The sequence below is a fragment of the Tetrao urogallus genome (assembly GCF_951394365.1).
Source record: "Tetrao urogallus genome assembly, chromosome: 7".
Lineage (NCBI taxonomy): Eukaryota > Metazoa > Chordata > Aves > Galliformes > Phasianidae > Tetrao > Tetrao urogallus.
In genome coordinates, this window is record NC_136820.1 from 4,796,471 (window position 1) to 4,818,539 (window position 22,069).

Consider the following 22,069-nt stretch of genomic DNA (forward strand, 5'->3'; position numbering starts at 1 on the left):
CCTGAAAGGTGATTGCAGCGAGAGCGGGGTTGGTCTCTTCTCACTGGTAACAGGTGAAAGGGAAACTGGCCTCAAGTTGTGCTAAGTTTATGTTGGATATCAGGAGAAACTTCTTTACAGAAAGGCTTGTTAAGCACTGGAATAGGTTTCCCCAGGGAAGTGGTTGAGTCACCATCGCTGGGTGTGTTTAAAAACCGTTTGGATGTGGTGCTCAGGGACATGATTTAGTGGAGGGAAGTCTGAATTAGGGCAGTATGGTTAGGTTGTGGTTGGACTTGATGATGTTTAAGGTCTTTACCAATCTGAGTGATTCTATGATTCCACTTTATTCTTTTAATTCAATCATTCTGAACCTTACTGTTATTTCCAGACAGTGTTAGCAACTACAGTGTTTTCTAATCATTTTAAATTGTGTATTATCCAAACTGGATGAGGAATTTTGGATATTCTCTCAGGTTCAATAAAAGCAGAAGTGCCAAAATTGCAAATGGCATTGAGTGGACAAATGCAATATATTGGAATTCAGCTTAGTATTTCAGTGTCTTAACTGACCTTGCTGATTTGTTCAATATTGATACTGATGAAAGTGTTCAGAGCATAATTCGCTGGAATTACTTTATTACTATCCAAATGGAAGAATATCTCTACAGTGTGTTAGTTGGATTTGTTTTTATTAACCTGTTAAAGGTTTGTTTGTCTACAACAGGTTTATTGTTTTTGATGTTTATAATAAAACATAGACAAGCCTGATTTAGGAGATACATGGTTTAGCATGTAATTTGTGGGAAACAACAATGATTTTTGGGTTTATTGTTGATTTCTAAAGCTAGTTTTGTATCAAACATACTGCTAACTCTTTTTTTTTTTTTTTTTCTACTAAATGCATGTGCCTAATCACACTGAGTGTAGTTTTCTTTAATAGGATGAAATACTGCCCTTACTGAATCAACAGAACTTTTCCAGTGGTGATGGTAAAGCTTTGGTTTTGCCCACTGAGTTTTGCTGTATGTGAATTTTTGTAGAAGTGGGATCTAATGCATGGGCGTCCATCCTTTTGGCTTGCCTGGGCCACGTTAAGTGAAGAGAAATTGTGTTGGGTTGCCTATACCCTATATGGGTTGCTTTGAAAGTAATGCCTCCTATTTATTTCCATGGAAACTACAGCAGATACAAAGAGCACAGTAGCACTATTTGATTGAGCAAAGTCTCAGCTACAAAATGCTACTTTCCTGCATCAGTAGTGGTGTCAACCCATTGTTGTTGTCACTGCTGAAATGCACGACCCACTGTGTTCACATCCACTGCTCAGTTCCATAAATGCCATTGTGTGCCATTTTTTCTGCATGGAGAAGTTCAATTCCCCACCTTTGTTTCACATGCACTTCTATGTCAAATGCTGTTTTGTCATGCAGCCCCTCTACTGCCATCAGTTGCACAGCAGCAAAATGTAATGGAATATTAGTAGGGAGGTTCAATCTTAACTGCTATACCACCAACATCCACTTTTGACATCCTGAGCCAACATAATAAAATAGGAGGCGTTACTTTTGAAGCATCTCTCTTAAAATAGACCATGTAGTTAATTAATTTAAAAAGAATTTTAATTTTTAATATTTTTATTAAAATGTTAAAAAAAGAGAGAAATAAAAACATAAAACCGGTGGGCTATTTGACATTGCTTTTTGTGATGCTGATGCCTCAGCCTGGTTTGATGGTTTTTAACCATTTGTTTGCCCTCACAGCTTACTTTAAGATACCAAACATGCAGCTCTGCTGTATAAAGTTTGTTCCTCAGTTGTAAAATATTTTTGTCACCATTACATAATACCATGTATTTAGTGATACAAACCAAGCCCTCCACCTCTCTGTCTCCATTTAGCTAATGCTTGGCTCTATTTTTTTAATACACTGCTGCCAATTCAACCACAGCTTCACAGTGAAACTCTTGTCTTCAATGTTCATTGGCTATCAGCGATTCTTTGACATATCTGCACATTATTTGGCACATCTGTACACTTAAATGGAACTTTTGTTTCGATGGGGGAAGTGAAGGATGCATTGTAACTCACGGACTTGTTGGGGTTTGTACCAGATGCTATTTCACTCAGATAAGCTACCAATGTTATATCTCCGCATTTAGATTTTGATTTGCAGTGTAGGACTTGCTTCTACACGTGTTGGGAAGTAGCACAGATATTTTGGAGTATACTGCAACTTTCGACATTCTTTCATGAAAAATATTTCGCCCTATCTTGGTATCTAATAATTGTACCAAATAATAAGCAGTTACTCACATGTAAAACTGGTAATGTTATAGATAGACTGTTCAGAGCAGGTGTGGTGTTAGATGCTTAAATACTTCCTGTTCTTATAAACTTCAGGAGTTCATCTGGTTTTTAGAGAAAGAAACTCTTAAAGAAATCAAGCAAATGGAGAACAGCGAATTAATCAAATCTAAATGTCCTTAACTGGAACCGTTGCTTCAGACAGAAGAAATATTATAGGCAACAGAAGTTCTTCTCTGTTACTGTGAATAAGCCACAGTATTAAGTAGCATAGAGAGATTAAATAAAACCAGTAAACTGGCAAAAGTAATGGAAGAAAGCACTTTTTTGACACTATGTTTTTATTGTTCGGACAGAACTTTTCAATATTAACTTGTGTGTGAAGAGCAGCCTTTTTAAACAAAGGGGAATATGAACGTGCTCAGTTTAATTAGATCATAACCATTTTTATGTAGAACTAACAATGTCTACTAGCAATGCTTGGCTAAATGCTTTACCCAGTAAAAACATATTTCCTTTGGAGTAAGATGCTGTTGATCCATCAGGATTTTAACTTGTGTTTAAATGCATTAACAATCAGGTGTGTTTACCTAATGTACTCAGGTGAGTGGGGTTTTGAACCCACTAAATATTTTGTATTCACCTTCTACAAACTTTTTGATTAAAGCAGGGACATATTGATACGTATAAAGACTAGGGGAATAGAAACTTGTGAAGACACAACTCTAGGCTGTCTGACCGAGTTTTCTGAAGAAGAAGAAAGAGAAGGATTAGACTTTTTTTTCCTATTTTCAGTTGGATCTTTTCATACAATTTTGTCTTTGGATTGTTGAAAAGATAGGGACATTATCTAGATATATATATTCTTATTAGTATCATTGTCCCTATTTCTGTAAATGAAAGAAACTAGTTGCAGCATGACTCGGTGATAGTTTATCTCTTTGGTTTGTTGAGGTAAAACAGCTTTATTACATGTGAAGCTTCAAAAGAATATTCTAAGTATAAACAGTACATCCATCCGGCTTTCAAAGGGCGTTTGAGCTGCCTGCTGACTTATTCTGTAATCTGTGTTGTGCTTGTAGGCAATACTGCTGCTTGGCAAGTTCCAGTTTAGGAGAAGGTGCTGTTGAGGTATTAGTGATAATTCTGTCATGGAAATAACATAGAGAAAAGAAATCTACACAACATCTCCTACGATGTCGAGCGTTTCATTAATATAGCTTTTCTAGTTTTCAGAAGCACAGATTGCTGTACTAACTCCTTATAATGATCAATAATTTCATGCTTGTTTTGGGAGATAATCCAGATAATGGACCATAGCTCATAACGCTGCCTCTTTCATCTCTCTGCTCTCTTCTCAGGGCCGGGTCATGTTGGGCTTCACTTGAAAGTTGAGTATTTGGTGCCGATGTGAACTGATGCTTTGCTGTCATCACAGCGGGGCTGTACAATGGTTTCAAAACCTTTGGCTATGGTTAGTGAAATTGGGGGCATTCCTATCTGAGTGGGATAATTGTGGCCTGAGGTACTCAACCCTGATGCACGTTCTACATTTGTGCTGTGGGGTTGTGGGAACGCTGCAGTGGTAAAGTGCAGGAGTGACACAGTTATTTGTCTTGGTGACAGAGGGCTAGATAAAGATCACTTTCTGACATGGATCTCTGTGCCTGCATTCCATAAAGCCTCGGTCACTTGCAAAAGCTGTGTGCACAATGGTCGCTGAGTGAGAAGGGCTGCACTGAGATCCAGTCTGCTAGTCACCATTCGCTTTCTTTGCAAATTGCATTGAGAATTGCCCCTAAGAAAATAGTTTACTCCTAGAATAAGGATATTCAGAATTTTATTAATTAAGCTGATATGATTGCTACCACCTTGTCTTATCTGTTGTAAAGGTTTGCTTTACTGCTGCATTAGCTTTTGTGTAGGGCTGCATACCTTCTGTAAGATAAGCAAAAGGACTTGTAGGATTAAAGAATTGATTTTAAATGCTTGCTTGTTCCATGTGAACTAAGATATGTGATGGAGACCTCTTAAAACCACGAGAAGAATGTTCTATTAGATGTTGATATAGATGTAGTTGTTGAATTGTATTTCCTTTTCTAAAATGAATGAATGTAGGAAATGGTGAAGTAGAACAGTGCTGAATGTCCCGTTACAATTGGAAGGAAAAAGTAGTCATGGGAATTCTCAGCTCTATATTTTTTTTGTGCTTTCTGTGCATTAAAATTTTACTTATGAGGATTTAGCTTTGCTTTAAAGATAAGCTGGAAGGGGCTGGACCAATTAGGTACTTCAGCATGAATGATTCCATATTAAATTTGGAACAATTGCCAGAGGATACCAATGAGCTTGTGGTCACTGCTTTTGCTTGTGTAATTCTTCCTTAGTACAGGATAGCTGTGTACTGAAACTAGATGGGGAGGCTTTGTGCATTAGTTCACTGTGGAGTACATGATAATTGTCTTGATAATTCATCATCCTGTGTCTGGTTCAAAATAATTACACTTCTGGTGCTATTTTTCTTATCTTAACACATTTTGCACAGAAGACTATCTCTTAAATGCAATATATGAAGCATAAAGGGATCCTGTTTTTCTTAATACCAAATCTCTGCTGTCTTCTGCTACCTGATTTCTACTGAAAATAAAGTTACTTTGAATTTGCTAGAAGCTGAACCCATTGTGTTAGAAATAGATGAGAATAAGAACAGTTGGCTGAAGTTTCATCTGTGGTGAACAGTTATGTTTTTCTTGGCTATTTTCAAAAAGAAAAACAAATTGTCAGTCAAATTTCCTGTTCTCTGTTTTTGGAATCTGGCATAAAACCAGTGAGAGTCTTCAATCCCTATGGCGCTTGGTTCTCCAAGAAAATATACTACCCACTCAAAAGAAAATTGTCTGGAACTTCATGCTCATTCCTGCATTTAAGAAAAAGGGAGGGAAAAAAAAAGTAAAATTCTTAAATTTCCTGGTCATTTAGTGTGGTCTTTTGTAGTTTTGAAATTTTATTTGGAATGAACCTGGGGTAATTATGTTCATAATTGCTTTAGAGAATTTGTCTGGGTATTTTGCAATCTTTTTTCTAGTACTGGTGAATTTTAAAGCACTGCCCCAAAATATCTTCAATTATGTGGTAATAATGGGGAGATGTGGCATTTATTTATTTACGTATTTTTCAAACTTGAATCGCCATTAGTGTGCAGTTTTCAAATCCTTGACAATCTTGAAAGATCTACTTAGAATGAAATAAGTATGGAAAGTCCTTCTGAAAATGTGAGAAATGCTCCGTACTTGGAAACACTTGCAATTGAATATCAGTAATAGTGCTAATGGCTGAAGTTCTTAAGAGATTACAGAAATACTTCTAGATTTCAGGCGTACCTTTGCTAACTGTGAATGTGAAACTTAATAAAACTCTGTTAAAAGCATGATCTTAACTTAGACATTAGTTCTTCTCTACGTCTCTCTTTCTTTTTAGCAATGTACTTTCATTAATAATTAATAACTGACCTGTGCTTTCCTGTAGAGATGTGAACACAAGGAGAATTTGGTGAGAAGAGGTTAAACAAAAAAGGCTGTAAATGAAAGATACGTTTTGATCAGTTGTAAAGATATGTAACAAATACCATACTTTCCATTTCAATACCTTTTAGATTTTTTATTTCTTTCTGCCACCTTCCTTTCTTCCATTACTTTCATTACTTTCCAAAAGAAGGTTGCTATAACTTAAATATTTTTTAGGTAACTTTTTATTTGGCAGCTCTGTGATATTAAAGCACAAGGAGAAAGACAAAGTCAGCCAGTGATAGGCCTCATACACTATGGACAGTTTCTAGTTTTCATTTGGACTAATTGTTTGTGTTTAACCTACGTGTTGAGCTGCCACTTGCCATATATTTCTGTTCCTACCCTGTGAAGATATGAGAGAGTATGAGGCTTAGTTATTTTAGTTCTGATAGCCTATCAGAAATGAGCATCTCCTTTGTTTGTTGTTATAGAATAGGAAGAATGCAAATTCTGAAGTCAAGGCTCCTTGAAGTAAGACACCAGGTAGTAACTTCTCTTTGTTTAGTTTCTGTTGTATCCAGTACTGTGTAAGTGTTAAGCATAGGACCGAGTGAGAGGCCATGGAGGAATTCATGAGTGACTCAGCTCAGAGGATGTCCTTCACCTCTGTTGTGTAACGGGGGTTCCAGCAGTTGTCACACAAGCACAATGACTTTTCTCTCTTCTTCAGCCTTACTGACATGACGTTAGGTGAGCTTGTATCCAGGAGGAAGATACAACTTCATTCTAATTTCCAGAAACTGTGAATTAATCAATTCTGCTATCCCATCTAATAACAGTATTTTAGGGACGTCATCAGCATGTTAAGTTCATTGTATCATTATTCCCAACGGTTACTTAACATATATATTTATATTTATTAACATGTATGTATTTATTTAACAAGTATTTTATTCCCAACGTTTTTGAATGCATCTTGCACAGGAAACGTGGTAAGATATTTGAAGGCTGTTGTTTGGCTGCAGAGAACTTGTGTGCTGTTGTTGTTTGTGTCTTCTGTGAAGATGGAGCTGTGAAGATGTATACAATCAGTGGCTGTGCTGGTCACTTGCAGCTCATGTGGGGGTGCTCCACAGTGATGAATTTGTCACACAAAATCACAAAAAGTAACCATGCTGTGGAACTGCACCTCTTGCAGGATGATGAGGTAGATGGAGCACCAGGGCTTTGCTGGCTGTGTTACTATTGCTTTCTTATAAGCACCTTCGGTCATTTTGTTTTTTACTATTAGAGATTCATTTCCCACTTCTTCGTGCAGTTAGCTGGACTTGTCTCTTCCCTTCTCCTGATTTATGCAATGTTTGAATTTGTAAGTGTCCTGTGGGTTCTCCGTTTTATTTGGAAATTTAGCATTTTACAACCTAAAACAAAAGCTATCAACACATTTTGTTTGAAATGCTTCATATTTATAGTTCCCTAAAATTCTCTGTTGCCTTTATCTTCCCAGTCACATGGGAACTTGGAGGGAACACACACACACACATCTCTAATGGCAGTGGTGCAGATTTAAAAATAGTTTTCCTCCACCAAATGCTAACAGCTGGTTGGCTTTGTTTCCAGGCTAAAGATGCATTGTATAGTATTTTCATTTTCCCGTTGTTGCCAAATGCTAATGGATGGAGTTTTACTTTGTAAATTCTTCTGTAATACTAATTACACTTCGGCAGTGTTTCTGGGAGGCCTTTCACAACTCCAGTCAAGCACCTATTGCCCCATTTCACAGATAAGTACACAGAAGGAGAAAGTGGATGAAGGGAAGTGTTTTGAGTTGATTTAAATGACGGAGAAGGTAATCTGCACTGCACAAACCAAGGATTGTTTAGGCAACGTGAAGATCTTGGGGCATTCAAGATAGAGGTGTCATAAATTGTGCTCCCATCCTACAATAAACCTCTTAACTTTCTTCGGTACCTTTAGCTGAATTAAATCAGTGCAAGTACCATGGGGAATCTACTGTTGGCATATTGAAATGATGACAACTGCATATTGAAATCAGTGTCATCTTCATTAGTGAGTGGTGAAAAATGTCTAAACGTTTCAAGAAAGAAGGGATTTTTGACAATGCTTTTCAGCAGCATCCGTTGTCACGCAGTGGTGTGAGTGCTCATCTACAATGAGAAGTTATTTCTGAAATGAGTAGGATGTAGTAGCTTTTCTGCTTACAACCCCTGCTTCGTACTGAAGTACTGAGTAATCTTACCATCTTACAAGAAATGAATCTGCCATTTTACTGTATTTTATAAAATAATTTCAAAATCTGCGTGGCAGTTATGTTAAATCAGTATTGCTGTCGTAAACAGGATTCATACTGTTTACATTTTGGCATAAATGCAGAGACAACTAGTGCGAAACACTGGGACCTGGGAGTTAATAAAGTAACAGATGTCTGTTGTGTTCATGTGGAAATAATTATATATTGCATTCTTAATGGAATAAAATCAACATATTGTTTTTGATTAATACAGTAGGCTTCCTGGTCATACAGGGATTAGCATCATGTGTGGTATAAACCTGAAAGTTAGTTTATCTTGTATTATGTGGTGTGGTGGGGGTCAGTTTCAGAAATGCCTCAAGAATACACACTAAACAGAATCCTTTCGACGTTGACTGTAGTACTAGATAGATTAATTGTATTGCCATATGGACTTGAAATTACCTAGGGTATACAAAGGAAAAATCTAGATAAATGATAATTCATTTAATAGCCTGTGGTTTGTGTTTATGGAAAACAGAATTCCTCAGGACCTTCTAAAGGAAAATAAGAGTGTGCCAAATGTAATTTCAGTGTTGAGTGTTCACGGATGGTAAAATTATACTTAACAGAAGTTTGTAATTATTGCAGGTAATAGCTCTAGCAGATGCAGCAGAAGAAAATCAAGCCAACATGTTCCAGGCATTCACAAAGTTGAAAAGTGCCACCCATCTTGTGATTTTGCTGATTGGCCTATGGCAGAAACTCAATGCTGATCAAGTTGCTATTATGGAAGCTACATTTTTGCCACTTGCAGAAGATACACAAGAGCTGGTAAGAATCTAAGAATCTGTAAAAATTACATGAAAAATGCCAATTTAAAGGAATTTCTCTGTGTTCTTTGTTGAGGATTGTTTTGGGGTGGTTTTTTTTTTTTTTTTTTTAAGTGTTTAAGTAGGATTCAGATGCAAACTACATCATTTCACAGAGAAGTTGTAGTAGTAGAACAGTTCATGAAAAAATAAGTTAATTCCTACTTAACAAATCCTTTCTGTTAAGACAGCTAGGACTATCTCCCATAACAACTCTGGCTTGCGTTAGTGCTAACAATTAGATGGAAGCTAACAGAATAGTTCTAATTTTTTAAAGATTAATACGAATGCTATGTGCTATACGTACATGTCTGTGTACTTGCACACACACATCCATACAATCATAGAATTCTTAGGAGGGGACTTTTATCTGGTCATCTGGTCCAATTACTGTGCAGTGAACCAGAGCTCCCACAGCTAGATTAGATTGCTCAGAGCCTGGTCCAGCCTGGCCTTGAATGTCTCCTGGGATGAGGCATCCATCACATCTCTAGGCAGCCTGTTCCAGTGCCTCAGCACCCTTATTGTAATAGACTTTTTCCTTGTATCCAACCTAATTCTCCTCTCTAAGTTTGCAACCACTTCCTCTTGTCCTATCATCATAGACCATGCTAAAGAGTCTATCCTCTTCTTTCTTGTAAGCTCCACTTTAGATACTGATTCCAGTATAACAACTATAATGAATAAGCATGTACACACAGTCACATGATTAATCATTGGCCATACTTTGTCCTTAGTGTTTTTCTGCTGGCTCATATAATGGACAAAATTTATCCAAAGAAATTACCATGCCTAGATAGCTTGCTTATGTTCTTCTTACCATAGATTGTTTGATGTCATGTAGATACTTTGCAAATGCTCCTCTGATGTAATAAGTATGACTTTGTGAGATTATGTAAAAAAATTTGGAGAATTTTCTGTATTAAAAAAAAAAATACTCTTCTTTGATATAAGGTCCCCAGCTAAATTATACTGCTTTGGTGGAAATAAGAAATATTCAAAGCTCTTAAGAACTAAAGATAATATTCAGCGAGTTTCAAATCCAGCCATCCACTGGATTCTAGGATAAAGTACTTAAACTAGACTTAAACTTACAAGATCTATTAATACACCTCTTAACAGTTTCTTTTAGGTACCCAAAATTTGAAGTATACTGCATAACTGTCTTTCACAGACAAATATATGAAAAAATAAAAATTCTCTTAGTACACTCTAATTTTAATTATATTGTTCTGCAAAGAACTTTTGCAATATGTGGTGAATTCAGACTTCAGTACATACCCAGAATACTTAGAATGGTTTGTGGCTATTTTAGAAAGTTAGTGCTGTATTCCAAGTGGACTACAAGTGGTCTACAATTTCAGCTGGGAAAAAAAAAAGTGTGTTTTGGCATTTTACGTGATATTGACCCATACGAGACAAAAAGCAACAGTTTTAATGAGATTTGCTTCGGATTTTGGGCTCTTTTAAACTTGAAAATTATGCTGCACAACTGAGAGGTGTGTGTACTCATATGAATGGGATTGAAAGATGGTTCACACGAGTCTCATAAAAGCCCAAACAACCATTTCTTGCATGACTCTCTTTTATTTTGCCATCGAAGATCACATTGTGTTTGACACATTTTGGTAAATCGTGGGGAAATCTTTTGCATATCTATAATATAAGACACCAGCTCGATATGTCTCAATGTCATTTTAATATAGTGGTTCACAAGAACCCGTGTTAAAGCTGTAAGACCCCACATAAATACTGTGAAGGTGTTCATCCCTTAGAGCAGCCAGGATGAAAAATGTAAACTTGCAGTAACTGAAGGTGGAAATTGAAATGGAACCTTTACAAAGTATTGAAACGCTTTGCCATATTGAAGTTGTTACGGAACCGCCGAACTCTGAATGTAATTTAAGGAGAAGTTAAGTTAGGCAAGGCAGGGAAGGGGGGAAATCTTATGGCATAAAAATGGTTTTTATGGACAGAAGCTCCTAGCTGGCGTTCCTGTTTCCTTGCAAGCAGTTGAGTGGAACTGTAATGAAAGAAAGTACTCTAAAGGACTTTATTCACTCAAACAATTCTGCACAATGGCTTGTTGTATTTTTATTTGGAGGAATGTCTTAGAAGATAGTTCGGGTGCAGTGTAGCTTTCCAGAGTATTTTCTGCTTTGTGAACATTAAATTATGAAAGTGTTTTTTTTTTTTTTTAAATAAAAGGGAAATGTTTAGAATATACTGTTACTGTAAAAAGAAATGCTTCTCTGACCATAACATCAACATTATTCTCATACATACCATTCCATTTAGAACAGATTGCATCTTGTTTTCTTGACCTTGCAGTCACTCCAGTCTGATATTTAGCAAATAGAAAAGAGATGTTTTGAGTTCCCATTGTCAACAGTTTTTTTTTATATAAATTATGTCTGCTACTACAAATGCTTAAGAAAATGTAAAATGGTGTTTTCTTGTCTACAAAGATAAAGCAACAGTAATACTACAAGTTTTCAAAATGAGGTACTTAAAATGAAGTCAGGCTTTTCCTTTGTATTTGAATGATGTGATCAGTAGGCTTCTGAGAATACCTCTGATTTTTTCCATTCTGTTGTGTTTTCTAACAATTTAATGCATATTCTAGGAATACCTGATTTTAGGCATGATATATTTTATTTCCTGGAGTAAATTTCTAATTTCTAATTAAGCATTTCTTAAATTAAGCTGACTGAAAGGATTTCTCTTGTTTAGTACTGGAAATCTGTGGGCATCCACTGTTTTTAGTGATTCTTTGAATATCACAGGGTCTGGGAAGCAAAACATTAGAACTTGCATGAGATCTCTCAGATCTCTGCTTTTGTCCAGCGAGTTAAATAAGGAGCTGTTCTGTCAAGGAACTTATGTGTAGATTTGTTCCAGTGTACTTTTTTTTTAAAAACTATTGCAGTAGTCCACATTCAAAATATAGAAGTATATATTGCCAGTATTTATGATCATGGTGTTGCAGTTCCATGCAAACTGTACTTTAAATAGTGTATCTGCTTAGAATCCTGGGTTGGCTTCATCAGCTGTCAAAATGCCTGACAGAATATGGCAGAGTTGTTTTGGTGACAGAAGAACCCGTGATCAATGTAAGAATATTGATGGTTTATCAGAGGTTTTATTATGCATATAAAGCTGTTCTGTAATATTCAGGAATTAACTTAAAACAGGCAGGGACAGCAATTTGAATTACTAAAAAACCTGAAAATGTCAAGGAACATTTTAAGGGTTGTTTTTCAGTCATTTTGCTAAGCTGAGTCATCTGAATGAAACTTGAAAAATGCTGAGTTTGTGATAGATTGATAGTATGTTAACAGCAGAAAATCCTTTTGGGAAGGCAGAGAATTCATCCAAGCTAATTTAGAGGGTTGAAGGGTTCACATCACACATGATAGCTTTGGTGGAATGATTGCAAGGTGTTTGGATTGACTGATTACTCAGTTGTCTGATCATTCAGCTATTAATACTTTCTTTTTGTTTAACATACTCCAAGTGGAATACATTTCTGTTGATATTAGTGTTACAATTTGAGGATTGATGGAGTGCCCTCAACAGTATGGCCATCATTGGTAACTTCACTCAAGAATAAATGTTTTCATAGTTCTCTTGATGTTACCAAATAATGCCAGAAATGCTTTTCATTTCTCAGAATCATCCCTTTGTAGTACCATTCATTATACTGTAGCTAATAATAGCTGTAAATTGGCTTTGAGGAAGCGTACTTTAATCCGCTTTTATTTACATTTGATATCATAGCAACCAAGTAAATGTCTGTATTCTGTCTTAACTTCTTATTAAGCTGTAATTTGGAAAGAAAAAATAAATGCCTGTGAGTAAAATGCATCTATTTATATGACTCTGTGATCTAGTTTAATAAACTGAAATTAAGGACTATAAATTTACTTGTATAGTGTTGATTGATAAAGTAGAAAAATAAACTTTAGCCAATGATGAAAAAGAAAAGCATGAGCAGAAAAGCACAAAGTGCCTTGAAGGAGTCACAGGAGTTAGTATCAAAATCATCTGTGATTTCTTTAAGAAGATGTTCTGAATGTAAACCACCAGAAAAAGATCAGTAATTTGGAAAAGCTGAGTAGTCTGCTAGGCTTTATGCATGATAGCAAAGGGATTTCATTGTAGACTTCCTGAATAACAGAAAATTTCAGTTTGGAGAAAGAAGAATCCTTTACTGACTGAGAATTCCTAAGATTAAAGATAAGGTTAATTCCATAATTCCAGGAGGTCTGATTCTGTCAAGACTAACAGTATCCAACTTGTTCTTATTTGTTTATGTTTTTCCATTAATGTTTATAACTGCTGGGACTTTGAGCCAATAATTACATCTTTGAGAAGAATAATTTTCCTGAACCCTAATTCTTAGAATTTCTAATAAATTGTCACTTCTCAATAATTCTCTAATTAGAGTATAGACCAAGATAGGTCTTAGTATGGTAAAATACATCTGCAATCAATTCTTATATATCTTATTTTCTGTACTTTTTCTGTCTTTTCTAATTACTTTTGAAATGCAAAGCTCCAACTATGGAACAGACAAATATTTTAAAATAGGCTGGGGTATTTTAATTACGTTGCTTGCAGTGAGCTAGCACCAATTGTATTGCTTGCAATGTGCTAGTACAAATTGTCACTTGATACTTTGTAAATGAACAAAAAACCCCAAACTCAACCAACCAAACCAGAATAAAAAACAGCGACAACAAAACCACAAAGTGATGGACAGTGACAACTAGTAATTTGGAAGTATATTTCCATGTAATTGTATCGAGATCCCTTGTTTGCCTTGAACAGACACATTGATAGCAGATACCCTTTTTCCTCTTGCTCTTGTGTCCAGAAACAGAATGAATGATACAGCAAGAAATACGTAGTTTTTGTAGGAAGGGCTTGTGGTATTTCTTTCCTTGCTTTCCAGCTGGTAATAATAATTTACATTAAACTCTGCCCATCTATCACTTAAAAAACAAACAAACAAAAAATATTAATGGGCAAGTGTTTTCTTTTCGAAAGCAAAGCCATTTAATGGTATAATTCAAAGAGACATTTAGGCATCCAAGTCTATCAAAGGTTGGGAAAAAAGGCTAGTGGGTTTTAAATGCAAAATTGACAACATAAATTGAAGGAATGTCAAGATTTTTCTTGCTAAACATAATCATTTCCATAAAAAGAGAGTCATCCTCTATCTGAAGCGTAGTTTTGGCTTAGGACACCATAAGTGAGGGGAAGAAGGTGGTGTAGGAATGAGATTTCACACTCTTCCTTGGCAGGGAAGGTCCTGTATGAGGGATAGAGGTTAAAACGGTACTTGTGGTGCCTGAAGCCTGTCAGTGTCTTTTGCTCAGGTATGTGCATGAGACCAGCTAGAGAACAAGAGAAATAAAAGCATGGCTCATATTCCAACCTTCTTCGTTTTCGTGTATTCATATAGGAGTTCACCAGAATGCTGAGAAGACCAGCCTGTTTTACTACTGTCAAAGGGACAGGGCTGCAGAAGAAACAATTAGACTTAGGGTTCTAAAACCAGTGAGGCAGTGCGAATTTGATGGGTAACCATTTTTACTTTGCTTTTATTTGTGGTCCCTTAAAAGCAGGGTTTCAAATTGATTGATTACCTGTGAATTTTGTGATGTTGAGAAACAAAAGATCAAATATCTGTGGTAAATAATTTGGGAGAAGGAGGGAATTTGAGTATTGAAGTCATCTCACCACTTCTTTATGCATTATCATAGTTCCTCTAATTTTTGGCGAGTCGTTCTCTTCCTGCAGTTAATTTTGCTCAGTGAGAAAAATGTGTTTTGGCAAACATAGCAACTCATTTTCCATTGCAGGCAGTGTATGCTATTGAATGATGATTTTCATTTGTAGCTGAATTACAGCAGTGACTGATATGGATAGAACAGGAAAGTGCAAATATTTTTTGGCCTTGGAAAGAAAGTCTTAGTATGTCCAATTGAATCTTCGTGTCTATCCATTGGTAAAAAATGCATTTTTGATTCATCCAATCTGAAAGGACTCTCAAAAGGAGGTAAGGCCAGTTGTGTTTTCAAAATTTTGCTTTGCCAACTTCCAGATTTTGCAAGAATGGGACATAAATGTTTTTTTGAAATCTGTTTTTAAAAGGTTTCCTTCTGGTAATTGCACTGTTTGAAAAAAAAAAAAAAAAAAAGAAAATCTCAATGGCATAAAAATGTATTTAAAGAATTGTGCAGAAACAGGTTATTATATGCAGTATGAATTATAAAATTTTAAGGACAGAAAGAATCATTGCATTTGTGTCTTATTTAATTGTATTTCCTTGTATCAAGCTCAGAACAAACATTAAGGCTTGGTGTAAACCTTACATAAGAAAGAATCTGGCATATCTATTAGATAAAGTTGGTTTTGAAAATTAATTTTACCTAACTTGAGGTATCAGCTTCTTTGTTCTGTGAGTATTAGATTGATGATGAAGTTAATCTTCAGTGGGCTATCTCTGTTGCAAGCAGAAGCCTACTCAGATATCTTACTGTAAATTAGTTAAGGCAGAAGTATGATCTGATTATTTTGCCTCCAGAATGCATATTCTCTCCTTTAAAACTAACTAGGATATCATACAAAATACTGCAGTTGTTCCAAGAGATGTATCCTTTGTGTGATAGATAAGCTTTTGTTATCAGGCATCTTTCTCTATGCAATATTGTGATGGGGGGCTCTAAGCTTTCTCTTTATTCAGGAGGTGTTATCTATCTAGCTCAAGTACAAAAAGATGCTAAAATATTTCACTGTAGTAATAACTACTGAATACGTGTTACATACCAGGAGTTCAGGTCAGTTATTATCTAAACTGCTTAATGACAAGAGTGATGCATCACTGTTTTTATAGCAGTGCTGCTCTCCAAAAGGACTTAGAGCTAGATATATATGATCAGTAACTTTTTCTTTCAGGTTCTTTCTTTTAAAGAAGCTGATTGTCATGGGAGAATTTGAAAAACTTGATAAACTAACTGAAAGATCTGCAGGCTCTTGCGATGGAATAAAAAGTATTGTACTACTGTTTTAAAAAAGATAGCAATTTTAGGTTACTGTCTGAATTTAAAGAAAAAAAAAAAAAAGAGAAAAAGCCAGCAGTGTATCATAGCATTTTCTGAGAAAATAAAATGGGGATGCTTCCAATAATTCTATGAAGATCTAGATTTACATTCAACATATGACTTAATTGTATTCAGCTGAATTCATTTCCCTCAGAGATCAGTCACAACAGTGTTAAATGTTTCCAGGAGGATTTACCAAGACCCAGTCACCAAACCATCCGCAAGGATGTCGCAGATGTAAAAATAAAGCATGTTGAGATGCAGGTGTGTTGACGTTTAGCAATAACAAAGCAATAATAGAGCAAGAGTAACAAAGCCCAATTTGTCTTTCCTCCATCAAGAATTGCTTTGCTAAACCCCACCGAACATACAGACTTCACTTAAGGCACTCACTGCTGGATGTGTATAATCCTTCAGGAAGGTGCATGACTTCTGTTGTGCTTGTGTTTCTGCAGACAGCTGACAGCATCTGCAAAACCCAAACAGCACCTTGGTTTAGCTAGCTAACTGGTGAAAAGTTTGTAAGGAAAGGAAAAATTAAGCGTTAGATGATTTCAGTTAAGAAGCAAAATAGCTTGCTCCTGAAGTGGGCTACAGAGACAATCAGTCCATTCAGTCAGAATGCATTCAAGAGTTTGTTTAGTCAGTTCCCAGAAGAGGATCGATGGTTGTGAGGAGTCAAGTTCCAAAAGAAGATTGAGATAACAAAAAAAAAAATCCCTGATAACCAAAAAACCACCACCAAAACAAAATGAGAAAACCCTGACACTTGAAAATTCAGGATTAAGGGACACCACACTACAAATGTTCTTCTTAAGCATTTAATGGTTTTGGAATCTATTTAAGCTTGAGCCAGTTGTCTGGGTTTTCATCAGTACATCAGAATTCTACCAGTCTGCAGGATTTTACAATTTTCCCACTTTTTAGTTATTCCAGTGGTGATTATTTTTTTTTTTGTATTGCTATGATGAGTGTTATTTTTTCTTCGTTTGCTTATTTATTTCACTAATTGGCATTTTTAATGCACAGTGTTGAAGAAAACCTAATTATGAGAATAATTATTTAACCAGGTTATGTGCATCTTAAAGAACACATTGTCTCATGAAACTCTGTGTTCAAACCTAATACATTGATACTTCAGTATCATGCAAATGTTGCATGCTGTTTTCAGGGGTATTCAAGAAACAAATAGACACATTAGAACTGTAGGATATGCTTAAGGTATGTGAGATAGGATGACTGATAGCATAGCAAATTCTTAGCAAATATTGCTCATGGCTTGCGTCACAGAGTACCAGTTCAATAGCCTTGGGTTGATGGTTTGCCAAGTTTGTATGTATAACAATAAGATAACTTTTAAAATCACTGTGAAATCAAAGTGTTGAGAAACATGACTAATGCTTCTTATGGTTATAGAGCTGTTGTGTTAGGTATGGAAGCTTGGTTTTTTGATTCAGGTAAGCATAAGTGCTATGGCTTTCTTTCAGTAAGCTGAGTTTCCAAGTATTGTAGCATTTCTGAGAGCTGATGAAATCATTATTGTGGCTAAAATCAAGAAATAAGCCAGGCAAGTTCCTGTGTTAACAGCTGCAAGAATTCCCATCATTTGACTTGCAATAGTTTTGCATATTTTTGCAGTATGTTTTAAATTGCATTTGCATTCTTTCAATACTGTATTGGCTATCGTTGTAGGATAAATATGTAGGCAGTCTGAAAATGACTGTTGCCTTAGGAATAATAACATAAATAGCTATAAAGGCTTCCAAGGTAAAGTCAGGCTTTTTGAGAGAGAGACTCCTCAAAATACAGAATCAAATGTCTGTCTGGCTCATGAGCTCAATTTAGGAGGTTCTTGTTCAAGTTTGCCTGTTGTGCCATTAGAATGATTTATTTACACCGAAGACAGATTAACTTCCAGCTTTCTCAGTTTTCATGGTCTCTGAGTTCTGTTAATTCCAGAAAGCAGTTGTTCTCAAACTAATCTCCCAACAGACACATTTCTCCCCCTTTCCAAGTTGCTGTCCCCATTCTTTCCCTTGAACGTCCTCAGCCCTACAATATTTGAGTTCTTCTCTTTCTTCTTACATCCCCATCTTTGCTCTTCATAGTGCACTGTGTTTCCCCACCCAGACATCCTGTCCAGGTTATTTCAAGATTGAAGAAGTTTTTTCCTGCATACTACTATGACTTGTCTTGATCTATTCTTCTTATAATTATGCTGTAGCTTCCTTCCATGTTTTCTGTGGAGGGTTTTGGGTGAATATGATTTGACATTACACTTATGAAGAGATTTGGCAGCAAGCACCACTGTAAACAGATTTTTAGGTAGGAGAATCAACTATGAAAATGACTATAACCACTTTAGAAAAAAAACTGTCATAGCAGCTTTGCATTATAAGCAAGCACTTTTTGAGAAGTTGCTACTCTTCTGCATTATGTTGTGTAAGGAAGTCTCTGTAGACGGAGTTTTAGGTAAAAAAGTCTTTCTTGAAGGTCTTTAACTGGAGTAAAAGGTGCAACAAAGATTCCAGTAACTTTCAGTCTTATCGACGTATTTGATTTAATAAGCAGACTTTCAAGACACAACATTCCACAGTCAAGCATGGGAGAAATGATCTTTGATTTTGAAAACTCCCCCATGAAAAGTCTTGTGGCATTTAGATAATTTTTCTTTCTTTTGCAAGCTAAATCATTAAATCATTAACTTCATTACTTATCAAACTTGCTATGTATAATCACCTAGTCATATAATCATATATGTAGTCTATGGTATTCACACAGCCAGTGTATGTTGATTATTGTTTTGTTTTCATACGAGGAAGAACTTTCCATCAGGCTGACTTTGAGCAGTAAAATAGTTACCTGCACTGAATATTTTATACTTGCACTGTACTAAGCTTCACAAAATGAACTAACGTTTGCACTTAAAGGAACCCCTTGTTCATCTCTTACAACTAGAAAAGAAAAGTACTTGAAGAATAGTAGCTTGGTAACACCAAATTAACTATGTTAAAATAAAGGAGAAGTCATCGGGGTTGTTTATATTGGGGTTAATTATGAACCTAAATGATTTTTTTGGGGAGAGGGGTTGTGTAATGATGCAATGTGACAAATGAGTTATTTTCTAACTTTGCAGCATAAAACTTCACTTGTTCAGTTTTTCTGCTTTGGTCTATATGCAAGTCTAGAGCTAGTGTTTAAAGTCTTTGTAGGATTTAAGCTTTGGTGCATTATGAGAATTTATTTATGCCAATTTCAGAATAGTCAAGGAAATGAAAAGTTGTATCATATAAAATCTAATCATTTGTTTTCAGCATACCCCAAGGCTCATTTCTCTCTTATGGTTGCAGCTTTTTTTTTATTTTTTATTTTTTGCTCACATATGTGTGTCCTTTTTCAGGTCTGAAAACAAATCTGTGTATTATTCACATTTTTTACAGGCTTTCAATACTGGGAAAAATCTGGCTTAAAGGGACTTCTTGGATAAAAAATCTTTCTGTACCTATACAATCCCAATGTAATGATGATAATTATCTTCACAGAACAGGGATTTAACAAAATGTACTTATTGGGTTGTTTCCACAACTAGTTGTTTCTACAACTAATTGCTTTAATCTGGTCCAGGTAAAACTTTGTGAATATAACTAGCGTTGTCGTTTCAGAAGGTGTGGTAATCTGAAGAAAGTGTGGGTTTATCCATTCTTCAGATGTTTAAGATGGTCCTGTAGACTTTAGATGCAACTCTGATTTCACTGCCCAGTGTCGTACACTGGTTAGTCAAATTAATTTGTATCTGGAGATACTATTGGCTAAATAAGGCTTAACTTGGCTGCTTCACTGCTCATAATATCAGTGGTTCGCATGTCAAAACCTTCAGAGTGTATCAGAAAAGATTTTAATCAAGTCTGATGTTTCACAGAGTGATGAAAAGTAGGCAACAAACTGAGAATTTACTAAGTGTTGCTTAAAATTTGGTTAGAGTTTGTGAAATCGTATTTTAAAGAAATGATTTTATTTATTTATAGTATATGAGGTAAAATTTGCGTAAAACATCTACATCTTGTTTTGTGTCAGAGTGATCTCTGTGTCTGAGTGATCTGATAGAGTGTACAATATTATAACCCATTTGAGTTCCTCACGTATTTGCTTTGTATAGTCTGTAAAGGAAGCAGCTCACACTTGTGAGGGAAAACATGGAGCAAAACTGCTGTATATGCCAGAAATTATTATGTGCTGATCACAGCAGGGACAATTAGATTTTTATTTATTTTTTTTTTTCCCAAGTAAAATCACTGCATTGACATTAGAAAATTGATTTTCTCTTTTATTTTTTTAAACTTGGGCATATGTTTTAAATGGAAGCTCACTGCTGTAAACTTCAGCTGAATAGGGTTTTGGCTGGACTTCGAATAAGTTGCAACCTAGCTTAATCAGTACTTCATAGAGTCCCAAATGGCTTGGGTTTAGAAGGGAGCTTAAAGATCATCTAATTCCAACCCCCCTGCTTTAGGCAGGGTTGCCTCTCACTGCATCAGACTGTTGGGAGCTCCATTCAAACTGGCCTTGTGGATGCCACGTATCTGGAGATGCTTGCCTTCTCTGGGCAACCTGTTCTGGCACCTCACCACTCTCTAAGTAGCAAGGAGGTCTCCCTGCAGCCTTCTCTTCTCTTCTCTAGGCTGAACAAGCCCAGCTCTCTCAGCCTGTCTTTGTATGAGAGGTAGTGGAAGGAACGAACAGCACAATAGCACTGTTCCATTGTTACACATTCCATAACACTTTAACATTTATTCCATGGAAATAAATAGGAGACATTACTTCTGGCACATCATATGCACATTTGGTCTTCAGATTCATTTCTACAAAGGAAAACAATAGTGTGTAATGCAAAATATCAAGCTAATCCTTTGTCAGTTAAAAACGTTAAAATATTGAATGAAGTAATTCTCATATCTGTTTCAGATGACACAATCAGTGTGAAGAATTTACATGATTTAAGATCCCTTTCTGAGAATACTGGTTCAGTGCTGTTGTGGCAGTTATGGCAATGTTTGCTGGTCATAGGAAGATGAATCAGTAGTACTATACTACTGAAGCTGTTCCTTCAGACCTCAAATGCACAGAATGTTAAGCAAAAGCCACTAGTGAATATTAAAACTCTGACTATAGAACCACTCTTCAGTGTGTTACAGACTAGACCACCTGTACTTTCAAACAACTTTTTTCCTTTTTAACACATAAGTGTTGAAGTTTTCTTGTTGCTTCAGTTCTTTCTGTTTTTGCATCGAGAATTCTGTCATGCAGTCTTACTTGAAGCCATTAATTCTTAGTTGGATAAAGTCACTTCAACAAAGTTTCTGTTGAGATTGTTTTTCATGTAGATATCACTCTTGTGTATTCTTTTACTAATCACAAAGGCTGCTTTGAAATTGAATGGACTTAATAGGCCAAACAGTCTTTAAATTGGAGGAGATAGTTTTATTGTCTGCTGAAAAAATAGTTTTACATGGAAATTACATGCAAGCATGAGGGATGGAAAATGTTAAGGCTATGATACAAAGTGAAACATACCTGTGGGAGCCAGGGACAGAATACCAGCCACTTTTAATTTCCTGATTTCCATTAGTTTGTATTTCAATCTCCTTATTTAAATGCTCCTTTTACATGCTTTTTTTTTTTTTTTGTAATTTATTTGGAGAAATATTATTGGCCAGTTTCTAAGCAACTGTATGCTGACATTAGTTAACCATGTCCTTCTTTCACTTTTTGTGAAACTCAAGATTCTTGGGTTTATGTTGTCTTACTTTTCATGGTTTGTCGTATAATTAGGAGAACCTGGCTTGACTGCTTTTGATGCTTTGTACATATTAAGTTTCATTGCCCAGTATGTGGGAATGTAGACGGCATTTACCAGCTCATTAAGCTCTTTAAATTGACAGATGAATGGATTATTTCCTGTCACCACCACAGGTTGGTCAGTAGATTACACTCTGATGGACTCTTTCTAGAATATTTGAAAAATGTTCAGCTATCACAGCACTGA

General features: G+C 35.8%; 1 protein-coding gene across 1 annotated transcript in view; it reads left to right on the forward strand.

The window, feature by feature from the left end:
- Window positions 1-22,069, forward strand: part of BBS9 (Bardet-Biedl syndrome 9) — a gene marked incomplete at both ends in the record, with an annotated part of 267,629 nt that overhangs the window by 110,813 nt on the left and 134,747 nt on the right. The window contains one exon of the mRNA XM_079538520.1: window positions 8,694-8,876. Coding sequence (XP_079394646.1) covers window positions 8,694-8,876 — 183 coding nt within the window. The remainder of the gene's footprint in view (window positions 1-8,693; window positions 8,877-22,069) is intronic.